Below are 20,624 nucleotides of genomic sequence, written 5' to 3'. Positions count from 1 at the left end.
CATTTCGCGTCGATCAATGAGAATATGCAATCATCCAGCAGAAATACTCATGAGCGGATAAATCCAACATGGCGGTCTCGGTGAGCAGATTGCGGTATCACAAATTATATCAGTTTGTCCGTCTATGTAATGAATCTGGATACTCCTTATCCCAGGTGTATCCACAGAGAAGGTCATTAAGTCACACTGTTTGTCAGATGTATTCTACATCTTCGCCTGTTAAGGCCAAAAAGTGGAATCAAACAGGAACGAAACAGCATGCGCACGGTTTTGACAAAACGCAGTCTCCTCCAAGGACACATCATCTTCGGGACGATCTCACATCAGGATCGCATTCAAAGGATGATAAGGTTTCAAAAGAAGAGGAAGATCCCGAGTCTGATCCAGAGACTGAAGACGAAGAGGAACCGAAAAGATTTTCATATAGAAAACTGAAAAGTCAGAAATCTGGAAAGGGGTATTTGCGACCGTCTCGGTATATGTTTAGGGAAGTTGAGGCTACAGGGGAGGAAGAGAATCTATGGGAAAGAAAAAATGCCGATATAAATCGCAAAGGAAAAGTTAATTGGTATGCAAGACAAATGTTGAGGCTTTCTCAAGAGAACAAGGTAAGACTATGTAAAGATAACTCTATCTTTAGTTTGTCCGTTAATTACATGTGTCTTTTTTTGCGTTTTTAGTTTTCTTAGCTCAATGATGTCATTAGAGACTGATGTGTATGGAAATTTATTGACTAAAGACAACTTTTACCAGGTTGATGAAGCCCTCGAACTCTTGTCTTCTATGAAAAAGGACAGACTTAACCCAAAGATAGAAGTTTACAACATTTTCATTTCTGCATATGCCAAGACCGGGCAAGTCAAGAAGGCTTTTAAACTCTTCAATGATGTAAGTGATATGTTGTCTAAATTTTTTATGACCTAGAAATTTATCTTTGAAAAATAGATTGCTCAAAGTCCTGAAATCAACAGTACATAGATTGCAGCAAGTAACACTTTATAAACTTAAGTTGTAATGCAATACATTGTTTACTTCACGAGAATAATGGTATCCTTCAAATGATGCTTTACCCCTACAACCTACAGAAAGTAAAATGTAACAAATCAATTCACTGGGAGGGAGAGTGGGATTAAGCAAAGTTAGTTGTTGTGATGCTCCTTCTTATGTTCATCACCAATGATTCTTTGCCTAACTGAGTATCTCCTTCATGATTGTGCCTTCCACAAGAGAATGTAAAATAGAGTCAGTTTATTAGCCAGATGGCTCATATTGCTAGCACTGATAGCCTTGTTTCAGTGGCATGAAGCAGTTAGAAGTATTTCTTCTCTCTTCTGGATGTGATGCTTGGCCATATTTACCCCTAAGCATTTTACCTCACATGAACGGATGGGGGAGAACTTTGAGCAACTCTCTTGTCCAAAATCACACTAAAAGGACCCATTCAAGGGGCAGAACTAAACCTTTTGATTAGGATTCCTGCACACTTACTATATCACTATATCACCACAATAGGAGATGGTCTTCTGTAATGTATCTACAGCAAAACTCTAGTATCCTTGGAACATCCTGTGGCAATAAAAAGGTAGCTTGAATTTCTAAAACATCTGTATTTTCTTTCATTTGTCTAGGTAAAGAAATGGGGTCTGAAGCCAACAGCACACACCTACTCAAGTTTGTTCTATGCTTGTACTCAAGCTCCAGTTACAGAACGTACTTTGGAGAAAGTAGAAAAACTTTACACTGAAATTTGCATAAGAGTTTCCAAAGATGAACTGGAAATGAATCTTATTACATACAATGCAGCCATCCAGGCCTTTGCAGTTTGTGGTAATCCTGATGGAGCATTTGATGTGTATCAGGAGATGCGAAACAAGAAGTTTGTTCCTGATGAATACACCTTCACATCGTTATTAGCAGCCTGTTGCTTTGATCCAGTTGAAGGCCCCAGACTAGCTTTTCAATTACTGGAGGAAATGAAGTGGTTTAGATTACAGCCAAATATTTATATTTACAATTCAGTGTTGAAAGTTATGAGAGATTTTAAACTTTCTTTCCAAGAACAAACTAAACGCCTACCTGAGGATACAAAGGGTCTTGTAAAAGAGGAAAGAACTTCTGAGCGTGAGATTCAAATTGATGGTGGTAGTGAAACATCAGACAGTGAAATAAATTATGAATTTAGTTCCTCAGAGAATCTTTTGCAAGAAGAAAACATGCTTGAAAAACAGAATGAAGAGAGTGTAAACTTGCATGATTACTTTCCTGGTGTGGAGAAGTTTATCCAAATAATGGCTCTTGAGGATGTTAATCCTGATATACGCACCTTTCAAATGCTGCTGCACCTCACATCATCAAAATCAGAAGAAGAGTATTTGATGAATCTTATGAAAAGTTGTAACATTACCCCAGACGCTACTTTTTTTGACTCTGTAATCAAGAAAAAGGCATTAGAGGGTGATCTAAAGCAGGCAAAGGTAAACATATTTATACTTCTAAATACCCTATTTAACATATGCCTCAGATTTAATCTTTTCCTTTGTAGGACATTGGGTACACATCAAATGTAAACTTAGAATATAGCACAATTTACTTGTATGTGAGTACAAGAGTTTCTGGCTGGAAATTAGTTGAAGTCAGGAGTTGAATTCCTTAACAGCTTAACCTTTGCCCAATACACCCCTGACTTCACCTTCTTGTTAAAATACAGAGTCGTTATAAATTAGAATGTGATTGTTACGCAGTTTGATTAATTAATTAGTTAATTAAGACCAGCACTCAAATTTTCTCTCATCCGGACTTGTCAAATGAATATAACAACTTTAATTAATTTTCCCAGTAACTATTTTGCTATGTGTATGTGAGGTATTGGGTTCCTAATTGCTGAAAGATGACAATTTTTGCAACCCAAGTAATACAGTTTTCTACTGCTTTCATTAATTGTAGATTTTAAAATTATCATCTATTTTAATACAGGTTTACATGAAGCAACTGCAGGAGAAACTGCAGTTTTCTCCATCAAAAGCTTCTTACCAAGCATTAGCTTGTGGATGTAGAAATCAGAATCAAGGACTTACTTTACTAGATGACATGAAGGTTTGAAATATGATTATACTCTGATAAATTATATGATATTTTAAGAAGTCTGTTAACTATTACTTAGAATGCATGAGCATGGATACAATTTTTACATTTGCATGCAAGTAACAAGCATAAGAATGAGATACTCAAATCAAAAACCATTTTTAAATGTTCACAATTGAAATAAATGCATTATTAACATCAAATGCAGTAATGAGGGGTGGTCTGTAATCTCCTTTGCAGCCATGTTTCAGTCTTGTCATCTAACACTCTCTACCCAACCAATGGCCATTTGAGAGGGGAGTGGGGGGGGGGGGAGAACAGTGCATTGATGACTAGACCAAAAAACAATGGTGAAGGATCTTTCAGCTACAGTACACATAAATATTACTCATTGTTTTCTTTTACTTCTGACTTACCATTTAGGCTGAGGGAATCACAGCTGGACAGTCAGTATATGGAACACTAATTGCAGGAGCAGCTAAATTACGGCATTTTTCTTACTCGGTCAAGTTAGTCAAGGTTTGTATCAGAAATCTATTTTCAATAAGAAAACCATTGTCAGCTGTATTTTACATAACCCAAATGGATTTGTTTTGGTCTAGTAAGGGGGGTATTGATAATGGTTTGGGATCCAAAAACACATTTAGGTATGAGAAGTAGCAGAACAGGCCATTTTGGTTTCTCTTCATGCTTATTTTCAATCATTTGGTAATCCTAATCTGTGTCTTTCCCTCTGTTCCTGTGTCTGCCTGTATTTTCACCTGTTTGTCTGACTGTCCATTGGTTTGCCTGTATTCTTTGCTTTCTGTCACATGTCTTTATTCATGACTGTCTTTGTGATGTGTGCATGTACCTTAGTTCTTTGGAGTATCTTTTTGGCTGTATTCTTGAGGATGAAGGGAAGGGGCAGAAATTATCATAGAGATGCAAAGCAGTCAAGGAAATTTTTAAGACATTAACCTTGTAGGGCCTTGTACATGATTGTTGTTAGAATGCTGGAGCTGAGATGACTGCACCATAATACAGAAGACAAGGATCCTGTTTACTTTCGGTTTGGGAAGATGATCTTTTCTTCCCATGGAACGAATCTCTTTTGTAGTTTTCTATCTGTGTGTATATCTGCTGGCAGTATGTTATGTCTCTGAGCCTGTCTATCCTTGGCTGTCTGTCAACTGGTTTATTTTTTTAACTGTTATGTTACATTCACCAGAGAATGACAAAGGATGATGTGCAGCCCAATGCTAGGATGATAAATGTCTTGGAGAGGATGTACAGCTTATCCTGTGAGAAACCCGACATTTCGGTAAGCAGTAGTCAGTTTAATTTTTTCCTCTACTAAAATTTTTCTATTTTGCTGCAGATCAGTGTAAATTCTCTCCTCATCACAGCCCTTTAACTCGGAGGAAGGGCCGACGCTTAAAACGTCAGCTTTAAAAACTTTATCAACCCATTTGATAAAATCATAATTATTATCTTGTAGTACGTCCCACCAACGCAGCACCACAGTCTCTTTAGAAACTTTCATGTACCTCTTTGTTTGTATCACTCTGTTGCTCAGTTTTCGAGTGAAGTTTTTGTCTTCAAAACAGCATGACCCACCATATCTCTTCGTTTCATACTTGTTTGGTGGTACAGTGAGAAGTTTGAACTAGTTAATGGTTTGAAGTGAGTAAAACACCATAAGACACAACTTATAGAAAAAAACATGCGGAAAACGAGAAGGAAAAGTAGAAGAAAAAATTGTTTGTTGGATCAGCATCGCATCAAAGTTTCCTTAGCCCTTTACACCCTAAAACAAGCATACATGTCGTCCATACTGTTTTCTGTACGTTTCCTTAAGTGCTGACAAGGATAATTTGTTTAACAATAAAGCACTTCCTTAGTTGGTGATCATTCTCTCTCTTCTCGTAACCTTAATTTTTGGTTCAGAGCTGATATTGTAAGGAGAAATTAGATGCAAATCATTCTTAGGGGTCAAAGGGTTAAGAAAAAGATCATTTTTATTCGTTAGGAATCAAGTTAAGTTAAATTAGAGATGTCGGAATGAGGATGCATGTGTTGAGGTACCCGGTTTCATTGCCACGTTCATTTTTGCTTTGCTGTTTGCTATAATTTCAGAATGACATGCCGGACCGTGTGGTGAAGCTCAAAAGATTCCGCTTCGTTGAACAGAAGGGTTTTCGCACATTTTATGAAATCTGGAAATCGAAACGACTTAAAAACAAGAATGCAGCAACAAAGACTAAAGCAAGTTCCAATGATAAATACTATGATAAAGGCAGAGACGACGACAGAAATAAAGATGACACCGTCGACGACATTACAAGTGACGATGACGATGATTCTAAATTTAGCCATCTTTAGTTACCATTAAGACATCCCTGGTGGTATGCCGCTCTGTCAAACCGCTTCATGTGTATTGCTCGCCGGTATCACTGAGCACCAACTCAAATCAGTTTAAATTTGTCCACAGATGAAGATGTTCTTGAAAAATTTCCATGTCTTGGTGTCAAAGCAAAACCATACTGCGACCTTTCACGGTGTTGTGTTGTGTAGCTTCATGTTCCCTTGCTTTGGTTCCTAGCACTTAATAACACAATTGATTTGGAAATCTTTTGTTTCTTGAAGTGTGATTGGTTGATATCGTCCAAGTATTTCGGATGAATTATTGGTACGGTACGGTCCGCTCTCTATTGGCGCTTTCTTTTTGGTTTCTTCAGCTGTCCGGAATTACCGCATGCCAACCAAACACCAAGTGCAGTTAGACCGATATCTGAAGGATTGAACTAACTAAACTTTTCTATGGCTCTCTTTATTGCATATTCTGGAAAAGTTCTCACAATTTCATAATGTGTACTCTTCACTATATGTAATAATATTCAAGGAAAACACAGATGTGTTGACTAAAAACTACTAATTAAAAGCGGATTCTACTCCATAATGGTTGACGGTAAAATTAAAAAAATGCGACAGCCGATTGGAATTCTAAAGACTCATTGCTCTACTTTGTTTTCATAGAAAAATAACCTAATTTTTTCCTCATTGAGATAAAATACTTTTATAATGATGCTCTAAATACAAAACTGAGTTTCTTTATAATTGCTCAGTACATTCGTCTCTGAATATTTTTTTTTTCTGGCAGTGCATTTACTGCATTTAACGCTTTCACACAGCTTGACAAGAAAGCGAGGCGAATCAAATTTTAAGAATTATACTATTCCTACTTTTCATCTTCTCCGATATATGTGCAGACATTCCAACCCCTTTAGAGGGGAGTATATTTTTTAGCGCCGAAGGTGCGAGCCTCTTGGGGGGATCTAAGGGCATGGCCCTCCCCCCAGAAAAATGTTCAAATTTAATTTCTCTCAGGTGGCATTTCCTGCATTTGACATCAATTTTTTGTTATTCTATAAGGTCTCTACTCTTATCACAGATATCTTTGAGCTTTTCTTTGCAGTTGTTAATACATCATTGCAGAGTCAAAAAGGAAGACATCTTTTATTACTTTTACGATGGCCACTTTGGAAGATCATGAATATTTGTAAACTTTCTGTCCACAAGGCATAAATGCATTCAGTGGGGAGCCACAAAAAGATCGCGAAAATATATATAAGATAAGCAATTTTTTCTTTCTTATCAGAATTTTTATGATAAATCGGGAGAACCTGATAAAAATAGGGAGGGCGGAAAGCAACACATTAAATCGTGAGGGTTGGAATGTCCGTGTATGAGAAAATATTTGTTTACTAAAACCTCAAACAATCTATATTAGGTGAAATCTATCCATTCTAAAAAGAAATTCCCCAATTGCAACAATTCACTGTTCCATGGTCATTAATACATAACATCCGAGCATTTCAATTTAAGATGGTGATATATGTTGTTTTCCTTAAACTTACATCTTGGATTTGAGAGCGCAAATGACACCAGAATCGAAAAAAGTCTAAAAAAACTATTTCCGATATCGCTTATTGGATTATACAATAAACGCCGCCTAAACGTTCTTTTCTCTTTTTTGTAGACGTTACACTCACCAGTTCCCACTGATGTGTGTTTTCTTGTTTACAGTGTATTGAGGTCATTTCTTCAATCGGGCTATGAATTGTATTCTATTAAACTACAAGCGATTTAAGAATCATTTGCACTGACAAGAGACGCCTGGTTGAAGGAGAAGACGAAAAACATTGCGTTACAAGCTAAACTTTACGCTGTCATCTCGTACGCCTCCATGACATATTTTTTCGGCACCAGACCTACACTATACCCTTGAGGTTTGAACAAAGACCCGATCCACCAATCGTTATGCGGCTTTTCGTAAATATAAATCAGGTCACCTCGCCGGAATGCCAGCTCATCTTTGTCATCTGCTTCACAGGTCCACAGGGCTTGATAGATGTTAGCATAGTTGATTTCAATCGTCTGAACTTCTTTGGGACTCGGAGGTGGTTCGTCTTTCGGTTTAGGTGCAGGATGCTGTGGCTTAGCAGCTGGCTTTGATGGTCGCTCAGGAGCTTTCTCTGCAGCTGTTCCAGGAAAAATATATTTACCCGTTAACTACCAAAAGTTATCTTCCCCCTAGAATATCCATACATCATCAAGCAAACAGGTGACGAGAATATTCAAACTTATCAAGTAGAAGTTATCTAGATCTAAAAAAAAATTTCTTGTAACTACTTTACAATGAAATATGAAGCAGCTAGAGGAGAGAATTAACAACTAGATCTCGAGAGTTAAAAGGTTGACTGCCGCATTTATTGCAATTTTGCTGACGAGTACGAAGACATAAGAATTTTTTAGATTTCCCTTTCACCTGATTTACCCACTCCAGCTAAACACAGAATTTCTCAGAAATTTACCACACAGACCAACTTCATACCGAGAGAGCAGTTAAATCAATGGACATATTATCAACTTACGTGACTCCACTGGAGGAATGACTGGCTGTGGAATCTGGGGTTGAGGTCTTTTGGGTGGACGCATCGGAGGTGGGGCAGGAGCTTGAGTATCGGCAACTTCGTAATTTTCTTCCACTGACACAGGGGGTGGGGGAGGCGGTAAGTCCGAGGTGTTGTCAGGGGCGTTTGGTTCAGCAACTTCATACATGTCATCTTGCTGCGGTACAGGACGGGCAGGAGGGACGGGAGGGGCTGATGGCTGTCCTTTAGAAGGTCGCGGGGGTGGTATCTCTGGTGGTTTGTCTTCGCTGGGGATGGGTGGCATGGGTTCTGTCTTGCTGGGTCGAGGTGGAGGTGCAGATGCCTCGGGTAGTTCGTATTCCTCTTCTTGAATTGGTTCGACTGTTTTGTTTTCACCTGAAGTAAAATAAATAAATAAATAAATAAAATTCATGTACTCAAAAAATAAACCTCCAAATTGTTGATGCGACTTGCGCACGAAAATCGATGGTCTATTTAAGTGGCGTGAAAGGTTTTTATCGCCACGACATGAGATGAGAGATGTCCCGCACTGCGCAAATTTGCTGTCTGCAATTGAGAAATACCACGATAGTCTACGACGTTTTTATATGAAAACGAATACTCTAACACGCCCCATCTCGACTTTCAGTGAGCCATGATGCTATTATCTGTTAACTAACCAGGGAAAAGTGGAAGCGGGGCCTGTTTTGAGGGGACAGCCGTGGGAGAAACTTCGTAGTCAACCACCTCCCGTAAAGGGCCTGGAGAAGGGTGGTTTGAAACAGGTGATTGAACAGTCTCCACTGCTTCGTATAAATCTTCTTGAGTGTCATCATACACTTCGTCTTCTTCTTCCACAGCTTCGTTTTTTAGGCTCGCGTCAACATAGTGAAGGCTGTCATCATCTCCTGCGGTGTGCCTGTTGCGCAATTCTTCTAATTTAGCCCTTTGATGTTCAGACAGCGGAGCATCACAAGCCCTCTGAATGGCTTTTATCCACTTTTCTGTTTCTTCCTTACTGTTTGTCTCAAACTAAGAAAGAAGAGAACAATAAAAATGTCGCCCTCTACAGATCAGCTACATAAATCAGTAGAGTTTAAAATGCATTCCAACAATTTTTTCTTCATTTGCTTAAAATTTTTTCTTTATTTAAATTTTAAAACAGTCCTGCGATTGCGACGGAGCATGTTGTATGTCAAAGCCAGATGGGAATTAGTCGTTAATGCACTACACATCAGAAGAAGTGCACATCACATCGGAAAATTTCATCGGGTTCGAGCCATAACCGAATTACTGTTTTGTAATCTTAAACAAGACATATAACCGTCATAGTGCCTCACTTTGCCCGAGCGGTTTAAATAGGAGGCAATGAACTGTAAGGGAACCCGACGGAACCCTAATCCGTTCATCAACATGGGGTAGTAATACTTCAAGTCGCCTGATGTTCCACACTGGGATGGTAACACTTGCCTAACATGTTTGTGGCCATGAAAAACTTGTATAAAATAACGAGAAGAGAGAAGCTCATAAAAAAGTCACTTCCCCAGAGTTCTTATATCCTAGTCCATTCCGTCTGCGTCTATTTTTTTCCTCAGGCTTCTTAAAACGATTGAAAAATCGTTCCATAATTTCAGGATATTTGAGAGGAAAGAAATATTTTTAGAAATTTCACTTTCGAAAGTTAACAAAATTAACAAAAGCACATTGAGGGTGTGACTCTTGTACCTGGTAAGTCCTCTGGCCACCCGAATGCGTGAGATGAAACTCTCGGCCTCTCTTATTGGCTAGCTGTACTTTGTAACCTGGCAGCAAGATATGCCCTTGTTGTTTGTTGGCCTTCTTGTCCTTAAAGTAGTACATCGCGTGGTTACGCACTACACAGAACCTCTTCTGAAACTTACTTCCCAAATACACCTTTCCTTCCTTGCGACGTTTGTTCAAAAAACCTGCAGGAAAATAATTTTTAGCGATCGAAACTACTAACTAGAATTTTAACAATTAGTAAATTAATTATTAAATAATATTGTCAAAATTATAAGAGAAAAAGAATGGTATTTGTAATGCCCTAGGGTTTTCACTGAGAAATATTTTCTCTTCTCGAAATTTTCAAAGTTTTCGAAACTCGACTCGAAAGTCTCGAAACTCCGACAAGCGAGGATCGAATTTCGAGGCACGTCAACTTACAGTACATTAGCCCATGGGAATTGAACTGGAGATCTCTGTGTAGCATCGGAGAATTCTGTGATCTTTGATGCCTATTGAACACGTAATAATACCCAATGGTGCTAAACTCTCTCAGCTACACATACAACAAATAGCATGCAAAATGAGCCTCTGAAGTTGAAGAATGTACTAAAGAAAAGTGGTTTAAATTAGTTTTCTGAAACGACTATTGGAATTCAGATAATTTGCATTTCAAAGTTTGAATGTGTTTGGAAACATGATACTGGTGCAGGGGAGCAAAATAAATTTAACATCAAAACCAGATGATGTAGCATGGTCATCATTAAAGCCAATTGGCCCACACTAGCAAAGCTTGTCCCAAGTTTTGTAGCCAATGATAATAACTTTTGAATTAATGAGGATTTTGTCTTACTCCCTTGGATGGGATGCTGGTGCATCACAGGTTACTCCCCTCCCTCCCCACCCCAGCATTTCTTCATAGTTCCTCAAAATTAATTTACGCTCCTGGGCCTGGTTGTTCAAAGGCCAAGTAGAGCAAACCTAGTGTTCAATTATAACCTGGTTTCTTCATTCCTTTTGTTTAAAAGCCTTTTTTGGATAATTTTCTCTATTCTTTTCAGAACATCTAATTATCAAATTGTAGACAAAAATGACCAAAATGAATTTTCTTTTAAAGCTTTCAGATCTGAAACCCCAGCTTTGAACAACCCAGCCTTGGATAGAGAGAGGTAATATAGGTAAACTAACCCAATGAACTTTAAACCCTAAGCCTGCTATCCAGCCTGACTTTAGGAGACTGTATCCCTCACTAACTAAGAACATGTGCCTAGTAATCATAAACAACTTTAAACCTGAATACTTTTCTAGTTTACTAAACTGCCTACCTTACATCTGATGAAGCTCAGTAAAAGAGCATCAGAGGTAAATGTAATAATAAAATGAGAAAGTCAAAGGTTTCAAAGCTATGTTACCACCCACTGCCAATTTTTTGAGCTCACAACCAAACTTATTTCAATTATTGTGAGGAGATCTAATCAATACCTGTTATAATGACACCTTGAACTTTCTCAGGACTTGTGCTCTGTTTTAGTTGATCCCAGTTGACAGTTCCATCTACTAAACTATCTGGTGCTTCAATGCCTTCATACATCTCACCATCTGCGTCCTTTGGAGCAGAATGATCCGTGTCTGTAACTAAACCACACAACTCCAATTGTCATTCAGTGGTAGTATTATGCCAAGCAAGAAACCCTTCATTGTTAGGTTGGTCAATCAAGTCAGGGAAAGAGTAAGTGGAGGTTGCCATCAGTCCTTATAGATATACCGTCCTATAATGTACAATGCTCTTCTCCCTTGAAGCACATGCTGGTAAATTGGCAGTAGAGTCTAAGATGCAACCTTGTCATCTTTACCTGTCTGTTTTCAGGTGCAATACCAGACCATTGTTAGACCCAAGTTAGACCATTGGGGGAGACAATGATTATGTTAGACTAGTAGTTGAAGACAAAGCTGTGTTGTGAATAATCCAAATGGGAGCCTAACCAGTCTGATATTAGGACTGCATATTTTAAGTTAAGTAATAATAAGTTCTGGGGATGGCTACTCACATACACATACCAATCACTTTGGGTTTGTACACTGGCCTTGGATTCTAAACTATTCAAAATTGCAGAATATTGTAGAGAGGCTCCCCAAAAGGTTAACAGCATCATAAAAAAATGGTATTTTTTTCAGTAGTCTTGGTAGAATCAGAAAAAGTGTCATAACAGATGCTTATTGATCAGGATTTCTTTTTTATTTCCTGGCAATTCAGATAAGGAGACAAGGGGTCGGTGTCCTTCCTTATTTTAAGTATGACAGGTAAAATATATTTTCAAATCAGTAAAGCAATCCTTTTACCTGTTGAATTTTCAAGAATTCCAAGCAATTTTAAAAGGTTATAAGAGGTACTACAGCAGTAAATGTTACCGGTTACTGCCTAAAAAGGAGAACACTGCAAGGGGTGTCACTTTTCTTGATCCAGTGATAGTTACAATTTTAGATTGTTACAGTCAAGGGCAAAAGAGGAATCAGAATAAAAAAAATCTTTCTACTTTCCACTATTCAATGGTTAACATTCAGCTTTTCAGAACCACTGACTGCAGCTACAACTGCATTTCTTCAGAAGTTAATATCAACTTAATGAGTTAAATGACAATAACAATAACTAAGTATTTACTATCCTCAATACCTTCATAATCTTCATCAGCACCTGGGATCTCATAGTTTTCTTCTTGCTCAACTGGAGCTGGAGGCTTCACACTTTGCTCTGTAACTTCATAATTCTCATCTGCAGTGTTCTCTGCTTGAGGTTCTACATAATCTTCTTGGCCTGGATCATCTTCCATAGCCATGTAGTCTTCACCGGCAGCCTCTACACCTTGAGCCTCATTTTCCTGCTCAGCTGACATCACCTCATAGTTCTCACCACCCGTATCTGCACTTGTTGGTACATCATTTCCCTCGACACCCTGGCTCATTTCATAGTATTGATCATCTTGAGCTATAACAGCTGCAGAATACAATTTACTTTCTTCAATAATTATCACCTTTGTGCACAACCCTTGCCCTCAGCCTATATCCCTCTCATTCCGAGGAGTAACAATTAACTGACATCCCCGTACAGCATCCAAGAACTGCCCTGCAGTCATATTAAATGAGAGTAAAGATACATTGGTCTTAAAACTGGTAGGTTTATAAATTTGTCAGCTACATTTCATGTTACGATTAAATTTCCAGAAACAGAATGGGAAAATAAATACCAGCCACGTCATCATAGAGTTCCTCTCCACCCAGGTCATCATTGGCTGCTGGTACAGGTGCTGGCACAGGAATTTTACCCTTTGGTGGACGTGGAGGTCCTTTACCACCACCAGACAACTCATTCTGCAATCCTAGTTGGGTTTTCAACTTTCTGAACTTGTCTGCTAGCAAGGTACGCTCTATCTCTGCTGCTGGAGAAAGTTTTTCTTTGGCCAGTGTAACAGAAAAAAACTTTTCAGCCTCTGAAACGAAAAGGGCAGAGTAAAAAGATCAAGGTTGAAAGTCCAAAGCAGGCATTCACTAGTTATTTGTATATGAGGTAAAAAACATCATTCTCAAGGCAGAGTGAAGGCAAACTGGTCTCCTTGGGACTAACAAACTCTAAATCATCCTTGTGTTTACTATTACAATTAACCCTTGTACCCCCCAAGTGATTGACGTGTAACTTCTCTTAATGATAACCTTATCTTTTCTAGTAAACAAGTAATGAGAATACTCAAACTTATCAGGTAAAAGTTGTTATCTTGATCTAACACCAAATTCTCATAACTGATACACAAGGAAACGTGAAGCCGCCAGAGGCAAGAATTGATAATCAGATCTTGGCAGTTTAAGGGTTAACACTCCTATTGACCGATGGTCGTAGCAAAATATTGTCAGCATTTACACGAGTTGGGAATTTTCGCTTCCTGTAAATATATAAAAGATTATACATCGAGTGTTTCGCATTCTTGCAATTCAGTACCTCCGCGTATGAATGCATGCTTTGAAATTCGCTGAACTACATGTATAGGAGAAACTACGACGGAAAAGCACATGACCACATGCACATGTAGTTATAACGCATGAACTAAATGTATACTGGGTAAAAATTCGTCACAGCTACAATGCCAAGCAGTTATACATGTATAATACTGAAATTTGTAGGACGTTTCGAGTGCATATTTCTCTTCGTGGCTTCAGCCTTCTCATTGTTGGTATTCCTGCCGTATGCAAGTCAAGTGATAAGCATTAACTATGAAGCAGCGAAGTCATTCATTTATACTATCAAAGTAACAAAGCATAATCGCAGAAAACTTTCAAATGCTGTCTGATATACCGGAAGTCCATAGGTTGCTTCAATGGAAGTGAACGATCATGATCACGATTACTCTCTCGCAACAAACACGCCACCGCAAAGATTAATCTCTAATTTAGCTTTAGCTTACCACAAACGGCCTCCTTAACATCCTTTCCGACTGGATCCATCAATATTTCGCCTAAAACGAAAGCCAAACTACCAAACTAACAAAAAATACATCGCCTTCTACACAAATAAACAATCACTTTCCGCACAAGCTTCGCCGCATAACACATTCAATATGTATTATGGGTAACATTCATATTTCCTCGTACTCAGTCCCGCTCAGTCATTTGTTTCTCGGAAATAAAAAAAAAACGCTAAAGTAGGCAAATTCCCAGAATTCTACGCTCATAACATACAAAATGTCGTCTTTAGGATCGGAAAATCGTATGGAACCCTTTTTTGTTTCATCTTGGAGGCCCAACTCTAACCTACCGGTACGATACGGTCATAGCGAACTTGGTTTCTTTTCTATTGACGAAGAAAGGCACTTCTTACCAAACAAATGTAAACTTGGGACGTTGCAGCTACCACAGAACTGTGATAGCCTCGATATAGATTTAAATGTGGGATTTGAGCAATGGAAAGATCTCCCAAACGTCCAACAACACCTTGATTCCATGCTGCAATGGATTCTACTGAACAAACAATTGATGACGAGAACAGGTGACTTCCGCTCGAGCAAGGATGGTGGCAGGTACTTTCATGTAGAGTAATAGCTTGTATTTCTGAACTGCAGCGATACAACAAATAGTTAAGCACTGTCCTGCACTCTGAGAGTATGGGAGAAGGTTAACAGTTTTTTTATCATGCGCAACTGAAGAGGAACGAGACCCTCGTGAAATGAGTGGAGATGTAGATGAAGGAGTAGGCTTCCCTTTTATCTACTACGTAAAAAATGTTCTTCTTGTTGTTGACTTGAATACGCCGATAGCAGGGTAGCTTTCAGTAATCGCCATTTCTTTTTATCAGTTCCAAGCGAATATTAACAGAACCAATAATTTTACTTGCTGACTACCCAACTGCGATTACAAAAAGATACTCAGAATAACGATCCAAACGGCGGATAGAATGCCTGCTGGGATTGCCAAAGTGATGCGAGTGTCTTCTTTCACACGATTGTTGGTCTCCCCCATTTGAGTAAAATCGCAGTATCTTTCATTGCAGCTGAAACTTTCACCTCGATTTCGAAGAGTGACCAGGAGAGATAAACGAGTGAGGGTTTAAGGACAAATATTGGCATGAGGAAAGGTTTAAATTGAACTACCACAGCAAAATTTTAATATGTATACAGCTGACTTGGAACTAATTCCAGTCGAGTTTTGCAGCTCAACCTGTCTGGACATTTTAAGCAGATTTATCTAGTCGACGGAAAAAGCTTCTTCTTTCTCAGTTGCCAAATTATGCAATGGAAACATTGACTATGCAAGGGGGACTTTTTAATATGTTTTTTTTTCTTATGCCCCAGTTAATCTTTTCTTCTAGACTGGATGTGGACTTTGTCACGTCGCGTGGTAATCTGGCGCGTATCCTTAACATTTGGAGTGGAAAAGATGGCAAAGGCCGAAAGTGGACCCTTTTGGCCACTCGCTACAGAGGAACAGTTTACCTGAGCCACATCGAAGATAATCGAGATGATGAAATGTCGTCCTTTGCTCGAAGGGTTTGTTACTGGGGAAAAAGGTTTGAAGTGGAAGTCACTGCACCCGCAGAAGAAGACTCGCTCCCAGGCTATTCGCGCGGAAACAAAGAGGAACGATATGGTCCTATGAAAGCTTACCCAGGGTTCTTTTCAGTCGTAAGATTTCAGTTGGAAGGTCATAAGATTGCGCTAAGAGCTGAAATTGATGCCCAAACGCAAGTAAGTGATTCTGACATAATTAAAGGTTCCGATTAATTAGGAAAGGAACGCCTTACACCACTTTCCAAACTTTAGATATTTTTACAAACTAACTTGAGAAGACACTCTGGACCCTGCAGTATCACTGCAGGGCCCAGAGATTGACGAAAATCGGACATGAAACGTCGAGCTCGACCCGTTTAAATGGACAGAACATACACTTGATTTCTGGGTGGAGCAGTTTTATTGTTAACTGCGCAGATACTTGAGAGAATTATGCCCCACGTCGATTAAATTTCATCAAAGAAATTCTTTGAGCGTATACTTCTGTTTCGACTAAGTTTCGACTGTTTGCGAAGATCTGAAGTGACAAGAAAACATTACTAAACTTTACTCTTCCGCTTGATTTTTCAGGCTCTGGATGAGCTTCAAATTCCAGACTACGTTGAACTCAAAGTTACGACCGAAAATATTGTGCGGGCTACTTGGGCGTTTAAACGAAAGAGACTAGTACCCTGGTGGTGTCAATCAATCATTTCAGGAACGCCGCTTATTGTGTACGGTATCCGAGACTACGATGGTCACGTGAAACGTATCCAGCACGTGAGAACTGACGAGATACCTGATGAGGTTGGGCATGAAAATCTCGACAAAGATGGGTGTTTGATGTTCTTGAGTGATGTGCTCTCTTGGATGAAAGACATCGTGTTCGAAGAGGACACCATGGCTGTCTATACCTTTCAGTGGGATCCAAACGCGCCTGCTAATGGCGTGACGGTGAGCGCGTTGCGTGACACACAGAGCACTTTCTTGCCTGATTGGTACTTGAATGAGATGGAAGATTATTTTGCGAGTCTTTGTGACCAACGGCAAAGCAAAGGCCAGAAAAGAAAAATGGAGGACGAAAGTCAAAATAAAGATCGAAAGGAAGGAATGAAGGATATGCGTAAACGACTTGAAGAATCTTGGCCAAGAACAACGGAGTCTGGAAAGTCGGACTATCATGAGAACATACAACGAAGGAATTTATCCCACCCCACGGCGCGGAGGTCGTATGACGACCGCGATCGCGGAAAAGCAACGCAGGTGTTGTCGCATGACACACCTGATGAGGGGCGCCGCCCAAAAAGAGAATCGTCCCAAAGAGGAGATTTCAAAAGAGAACATCACGCGTCAAGCGTGGCCTATAGAAATGATACCGAACGTGCCATTGGAACTGAGACGCGACTTCATCTTGGTAGAACTAGCACTCGTGATGATCACCGGCACCCATCGCCACAGTTTCATCAAAGTAACAGAAAGCAACTTGATAAAGTTACAAGATCTGAAAGATACCGTCGAGAGGAGGAAGATCAGAGACGGCCACGGTCGTGGTCGGTTATGTCGCCACGTATGGAAACACATTCCCTAAGATCGGGTAATAAAGGTTATCCTTTTGCCGATGCTGAACGGAAATCGGAAGAGTCAAGAGTTAAACGACCCAAGCGAGACTCGGAGCATCGAGGTTTCAGAAGACACTGATATTCATATCGGAACTTCAAAAAAGAACCTTTAAATCGAAATTCAGTTACCTATAAACAATCTTCACAAAAATAGGAAAACATAGCGCGTGAGGAAATGCGAGATATTTTTTGTTGAAAGTACATTTTAGGAACGTTTAAGTATTTTTCACTTTGTTTGATACAAATGTACATATGTAATAATCATTCTCTGTCATATTTAGTCTAGACGTATTTGAGGCTACCACCTCTATTTTTAATCGAGATTTAAAAGGGTAGATTGTCCAAACAACCAATGTATTTTATAGACAATCTTTTAACCAAAAAAACAAAACAAAACAAAACAAAACAAAAAAGAAAACAACAGAAAAGCCTTGTTTGGTAAGGACCGTTGGTAAAAATTTTGTACCATACAAACAAAATCTGGTGAAAAATACACCGCGAGGTGCTTACTAAATACATTTCGTGTTCCGAACTCAAAGGAGGCGGAAAAAAAAAAAGATAACTCAAATTCAGTAGTTATAAGTAGGGATACATGCATGAAAAATAAACCTACACTTTTATTAAGAGTGTAAGTATCTTTCACAGCATTAAAACGTGCAAAAAGCATGAAGCAAGAAGTCTTTTGTGCGAAGATCAGGTCCGACCTGTTGATAGCATTTTTTTCATTTTTTAGCGGTTTTGTTGACTCTACATTGACTCTTGAGTTTTATTGAGGTTCTCTTGCTAATGTGAGTGATAAATGATGAGGGCCACAAGTGAAAGTAACGTAGAAGAGCATAGCTCTTGGCTTTCCTAGATCACTGTAATGGTAGGTGAATGAGTGTGGCTATTAAAATTCTTTGTGCACTACACGCGAAGTTGCGCTTGAACTTCAGTGCCAGACCTCTCGCAGACCTCTTGCGCTCGCCGATTCGAGTAACTCAACGCCGCTCATAATTCCCCGCGGGCGATCAAACGCTTTACGCTTGTGCCGAAGCGGTGATAATAAGCGCCTAGTTACAGGCTATTGAGTGCTACACGGCTTAGGAAAGCTACTGACCACTCGTTCTATTTTGTTAAAATAGGGCTCAAATTGATGCTCATGCTGTGAAATTGTCAAGGTGAGTGACAAAAATGTGTTATGGGGCGTGTGAAGGAGGAGCGTGGGCGTGTGGGGTGTGGGGTGTGGGGTGTGGGATGTGGGGTGTGGGGTGTGGGGTGTGGGGTGTGGGGTGTGGGGTGTGGGGTGTGGGGTGTGGGGTGTGTGTGTGTGTGTGTGTGCGTGTGTGTGTGTGTGTGTGTGTGTGTGTGTGTGAGGGGGGGGGGGGGTCCAGTTAAGGGATATACATATACCCATCACTACTAAGTTGAACTACAAAAAGTTACCGAAGTGACTGATAAGACCTGAATAACGGTAGTAGAATTAAACAAGCAAATCCATCTGCCTTCCGAAGCGTATCTTTTCTTATGATCTTATCGGACTTCTATGTCTGTGGAGGGAATGCACAATTATTTCATACAAAATTTGTCTCGAGACGACTCTCGCGACAAAGTTTCAGCGGATGAACTGAACGGTCTCCATCGAAGCTCCTCTCAAAGGACCCTGAAAACGAGGCTTGTTCACGCAAATTACACGACTTCGTCCTTTTTATTTTCGAACAAATCTGTGAGCGGAATATGTTTTCAAAGCGTCTAGTTTTGAGCCAGAGAGGCTGGCGTGCGGCGTTTTTCGGGCTTCAGAATGTTCAAAGAGGCTTCGCTGCTTCTTCAGGTATAGTTCTATGCTTTTTTTTACGGATCAATTCCGGTGAACCAATATTTTTTGCCCAGACTGGTTGAAGGTTGGCTAGACGTGCACAACCTCTTGGGGTTCGGCAGTCACAATTCCTTACAAGATCGAACGTATTAGAGGAAAATTGTTGACAGAGATGAGTTTAAAACTAACTCTTGGGCTCATAGAAACTTCGTATGCAACGAAAGCTTGGTAAAGTCCTTGTATATGCGCAGTTGTTGTTAAAGCACTAGAGCTGAAATCAAATTCAAAATTAGGCGCTTACTTTAAAGGGAAGTTTCGGTCATCGGTGGTCCTCGCAAGCCTTTGATTCTAGAGAAAAACATCGTAATTGCACTACCGAATCGGCAGAGATGGGAGAGAGAGAGCGAAATTAAAGCAGATTAGTAATGGTGATATGATTTAGTGGAGTTTAGTTCGGTCTGTGATATATGAATGATCATTCGATGACTGTGAAGCGGCAGACGACCGATTTATCAATCACGAGTAAGACTACAGACAGAATTGGACGTCTTATCAACAGTTAATCAAAACTATGTCAAAATTTGACATGTAAACAAGCCATTGAGCATGCTATTCCATAAATGAAACAACCGTTCAATTGGCTAAATTAGCGGCAACAGCGCACATACGACGTGTACTGTCCAATTCTATATGTAGAAGCATGATGCCAATATTGTCCATTTACAATGTTCAGTTACAAGCATGATGGTCCTATATTAATAATGGTGACAGGACTGAGTGCAGTCTGTAATCATACAATCATACAAGTGTTTAACAAAATTGGATGACCCCAACGGTCACTTACACCCATAACACAAACATTGTCCTTTATTTGCTAATGGCACAGACTAAGAGGAGTCCATTTTGGTATGTCATGATACATTTACTAGTGATTAAGGCTGGCAGGGACTGCTTCAGTCAAATTAAAAGCTTCAAGGAATCACAAAATTTCGTTTTATATTTTGTCAATTGTCCATATAAACTTGATTCAAGGGATGTCTGTACCCGGTATTTGAACTTTTGAAATTATTAAGGTAATTCTAGCTGTTTCATTGCTACAATAGAGAGTCACTCCCTGGTATAACATGGGCTTATTTTAATTTAAGAGAGTGACCTTCAGGTATGCATACAAGTCATGTATTGTGGCACTGTTTTTTCATTGGTTTGAATTTCAATGCAAGGTTTTGTTTATCTGTGAGTCTAGTGACTCTGAACTGAAGCAAATTGCAAGTCAAACAATATGTGAAATTAAATCAAACAGCACAGAAAGTTTCATTTTGAGATTTAAGAACAATGACAGTAACAAATATTTGTTTGGGTTCCTAGGACCTCTACTGCAAAAGACGGCACCTCTTGATCCAGGACTGGAAATGCCACAATGTGATTATGAACCTGAACAGTA

At 39.4% G+C, this 20,624-nt stretch overlaps 4 protein-coding genes across 5 annotated transcripts in view; 3 read left to right on the top strand and 1 right to left on the bottom strand.

The window, feature by feature from the left end:
* Window positions 1-23: 23 nt before the first annotated feature.
* On the top strand, window positions 24-6,055 carry LOC113666686 (pentatricopeptide repeat-containing protein 1, mitochondrial-like). The gene is made up of 7 exons (XM_089185411.1): window positions 24-608; window positions 754-888; window positions 1,629-2,474; window positions 2,974-3,093; window positions 3,505-3,600; window positions 4,292-4,384; window positions 5,200-6,055. Exons 1-7 carry the CDS (start codon window positions 69-71, stop codon window positions 5,443-5,445), a joined length of 2,076 nt encoding a protein of 691 aa, XP_089041537.1. The 5' UTR covers window positions 24-68; the 3' UTR covers window positions 5,446-6,055.
* LOC113666681 (uncharacterized) lies at window positions 5,878-14,350 on the bottom strand. The gene is made up of 8 exons (XM_027182473.2): window positions 14,192-14,350; window positions 12,983-13,225; window positions 12,412-12,732; window positions 11,223-11,375; window positions 9,723-9,943; window positions 8,678-9,029; window positions 7,998-8,393; window positions 5,878-7,604 (listed from the first exon to the last, which is right to left on the bottom strand). Exons 1-8 carry the CDS (start codon window positions 14,229-14,231, stop codon window positions 7,285-7,287), a joined length of 2,046 nt encoding a protein of 681 aa, XP_027038274.2. The 5' UTR covers window positions 14,232-14,350; the 3' UTR covers window positions 5,878-7,284.
* Window positions 14,351-14,448: 98 nt separating this feature from the next.
* Window positions 14,449-18,297, top strand: LOC113666682 (decapping and exoribonuclease protein). The gene is made up of 3 exons (XM_027182475.2): window positions 14,449-14,803; window positions 15,592-15,967; window positions 16,361-18,297. The coding sequence occupies exons 1-3, from the start codon at window positions 14,469-14,471 to the stop codon at window positions 17,465-17,467; spliced, it is 1,818 nt and encodes a 605-aa protein (XP_027038276.2). The 5' UTR covers window positions 14,449-14,468; the 3' UTR covers window positions 17,468-18,297.
* Window positions 18,298-18,993: 696 nt separating this feature from the next.
* The window catches only part of LOC113666683 (alanine--glyoxylate aminotransferase 2, mitochondrial), a 10,583-nt gene continuing 8,952 nt past the window's right edge, over window positions 18,994-20,624 (top strand). For both annotated transcript variants that reach the window (XM_089185404.1, XM_089185403.1), the window contains exons 1-2: window positions 18,994-19,198; window positions 20,549-20,624. The exon at window positions 20,549-20,624 is cut by the window's right edge and continues 4 nt beyond it. In XM_089185404.1, the coding sequence (XP_089041530.1) occupies window positions 19,105-19,198; window positions 20,549-20,624 (170 nt within the window). In that variant the 5' untranslated portion in view covers window positions 18,994-19,104. The remainder of the gene's footprint in view (window positions 19,199-20,548) is intronic.

Source organism: Pocillopora damicornis, chromosome 10, assembly GCF_964200805.1.
Source record: "Pocillopora damicornis chromosome 10, jaPocDami1.2, whole genome shotgun sequence".
NCBI classification, from domain to species: Eukaryota; Metazoa; Cnidaria; class Anthozoa; order Scleractinia; family Pocilloporidae; genus Pocillopora; species Pocillopora damicornis.
This window is presented reverse-complemented; position numbering and strand designations above follow the sequence as displayed.

Coding starts and splice junctions, on each gene's coding strand:
- LOC113666686 (XM_089185411.1), top strand. CDS start 69: ATGGCGGTCTCGGTGAGCAGATTGCGGTATCACAAATTATATCAGTTT. Junction 609..753: donor GGCTTTCTCAAGAGAACAAG/GTAAGACTATGT, acceptor AACTTTTACCAG/GTTGATGAAGCCCTCGAACT. Junction 2,475..2,973: donor GTGATCTAAAGCAGGCAAAG/GTAAACATATTT, acceptor ATTTTAATACAG/GTTTACATGAAGCAACTGCA.
- LOC113666681 (XM_027182473.2), bottom strand. CDS start 14,231: ATGGATCCAGTCGGAAAGGATGTTAAGGAGGCCGTTTGTG. Junction 12,733..12,982: donor ACTCTATGATGACGTGGCTG/GTATTTATTTTC, acceptor TGTATTCTGCAG/CTGTTATAGCTCAAGATGAT. Junction 9,944..11,222: donor TCAAGGTGTCATTATAACAG/GTATTGATTAGA, acceptor ATTTTCCTGCAG/GTTTTTTGAACAAACGTCGC.
- LOC113666682 (XM_027182475.2), top strand. CDS start 14,469: ATGTCGTCTTTAGGATCGGAAAATCGTATGGAACCCTTTTTTGTTTCA. Junction 14,804..15,591: donor TCGAGCAAGGATGGTGGCAG/GTACTTTCATGT, acceptor CTTTTCTTCTAG/ACTGGATGTGGACTTTGTCA. Junction 15,968..16,360: donor AAATTGATGCCCAAACGCAA/GTAAGTGATTCT, acceptor TTGATTTTTCAG/GCTCTGGATGAGCTTCAAAT.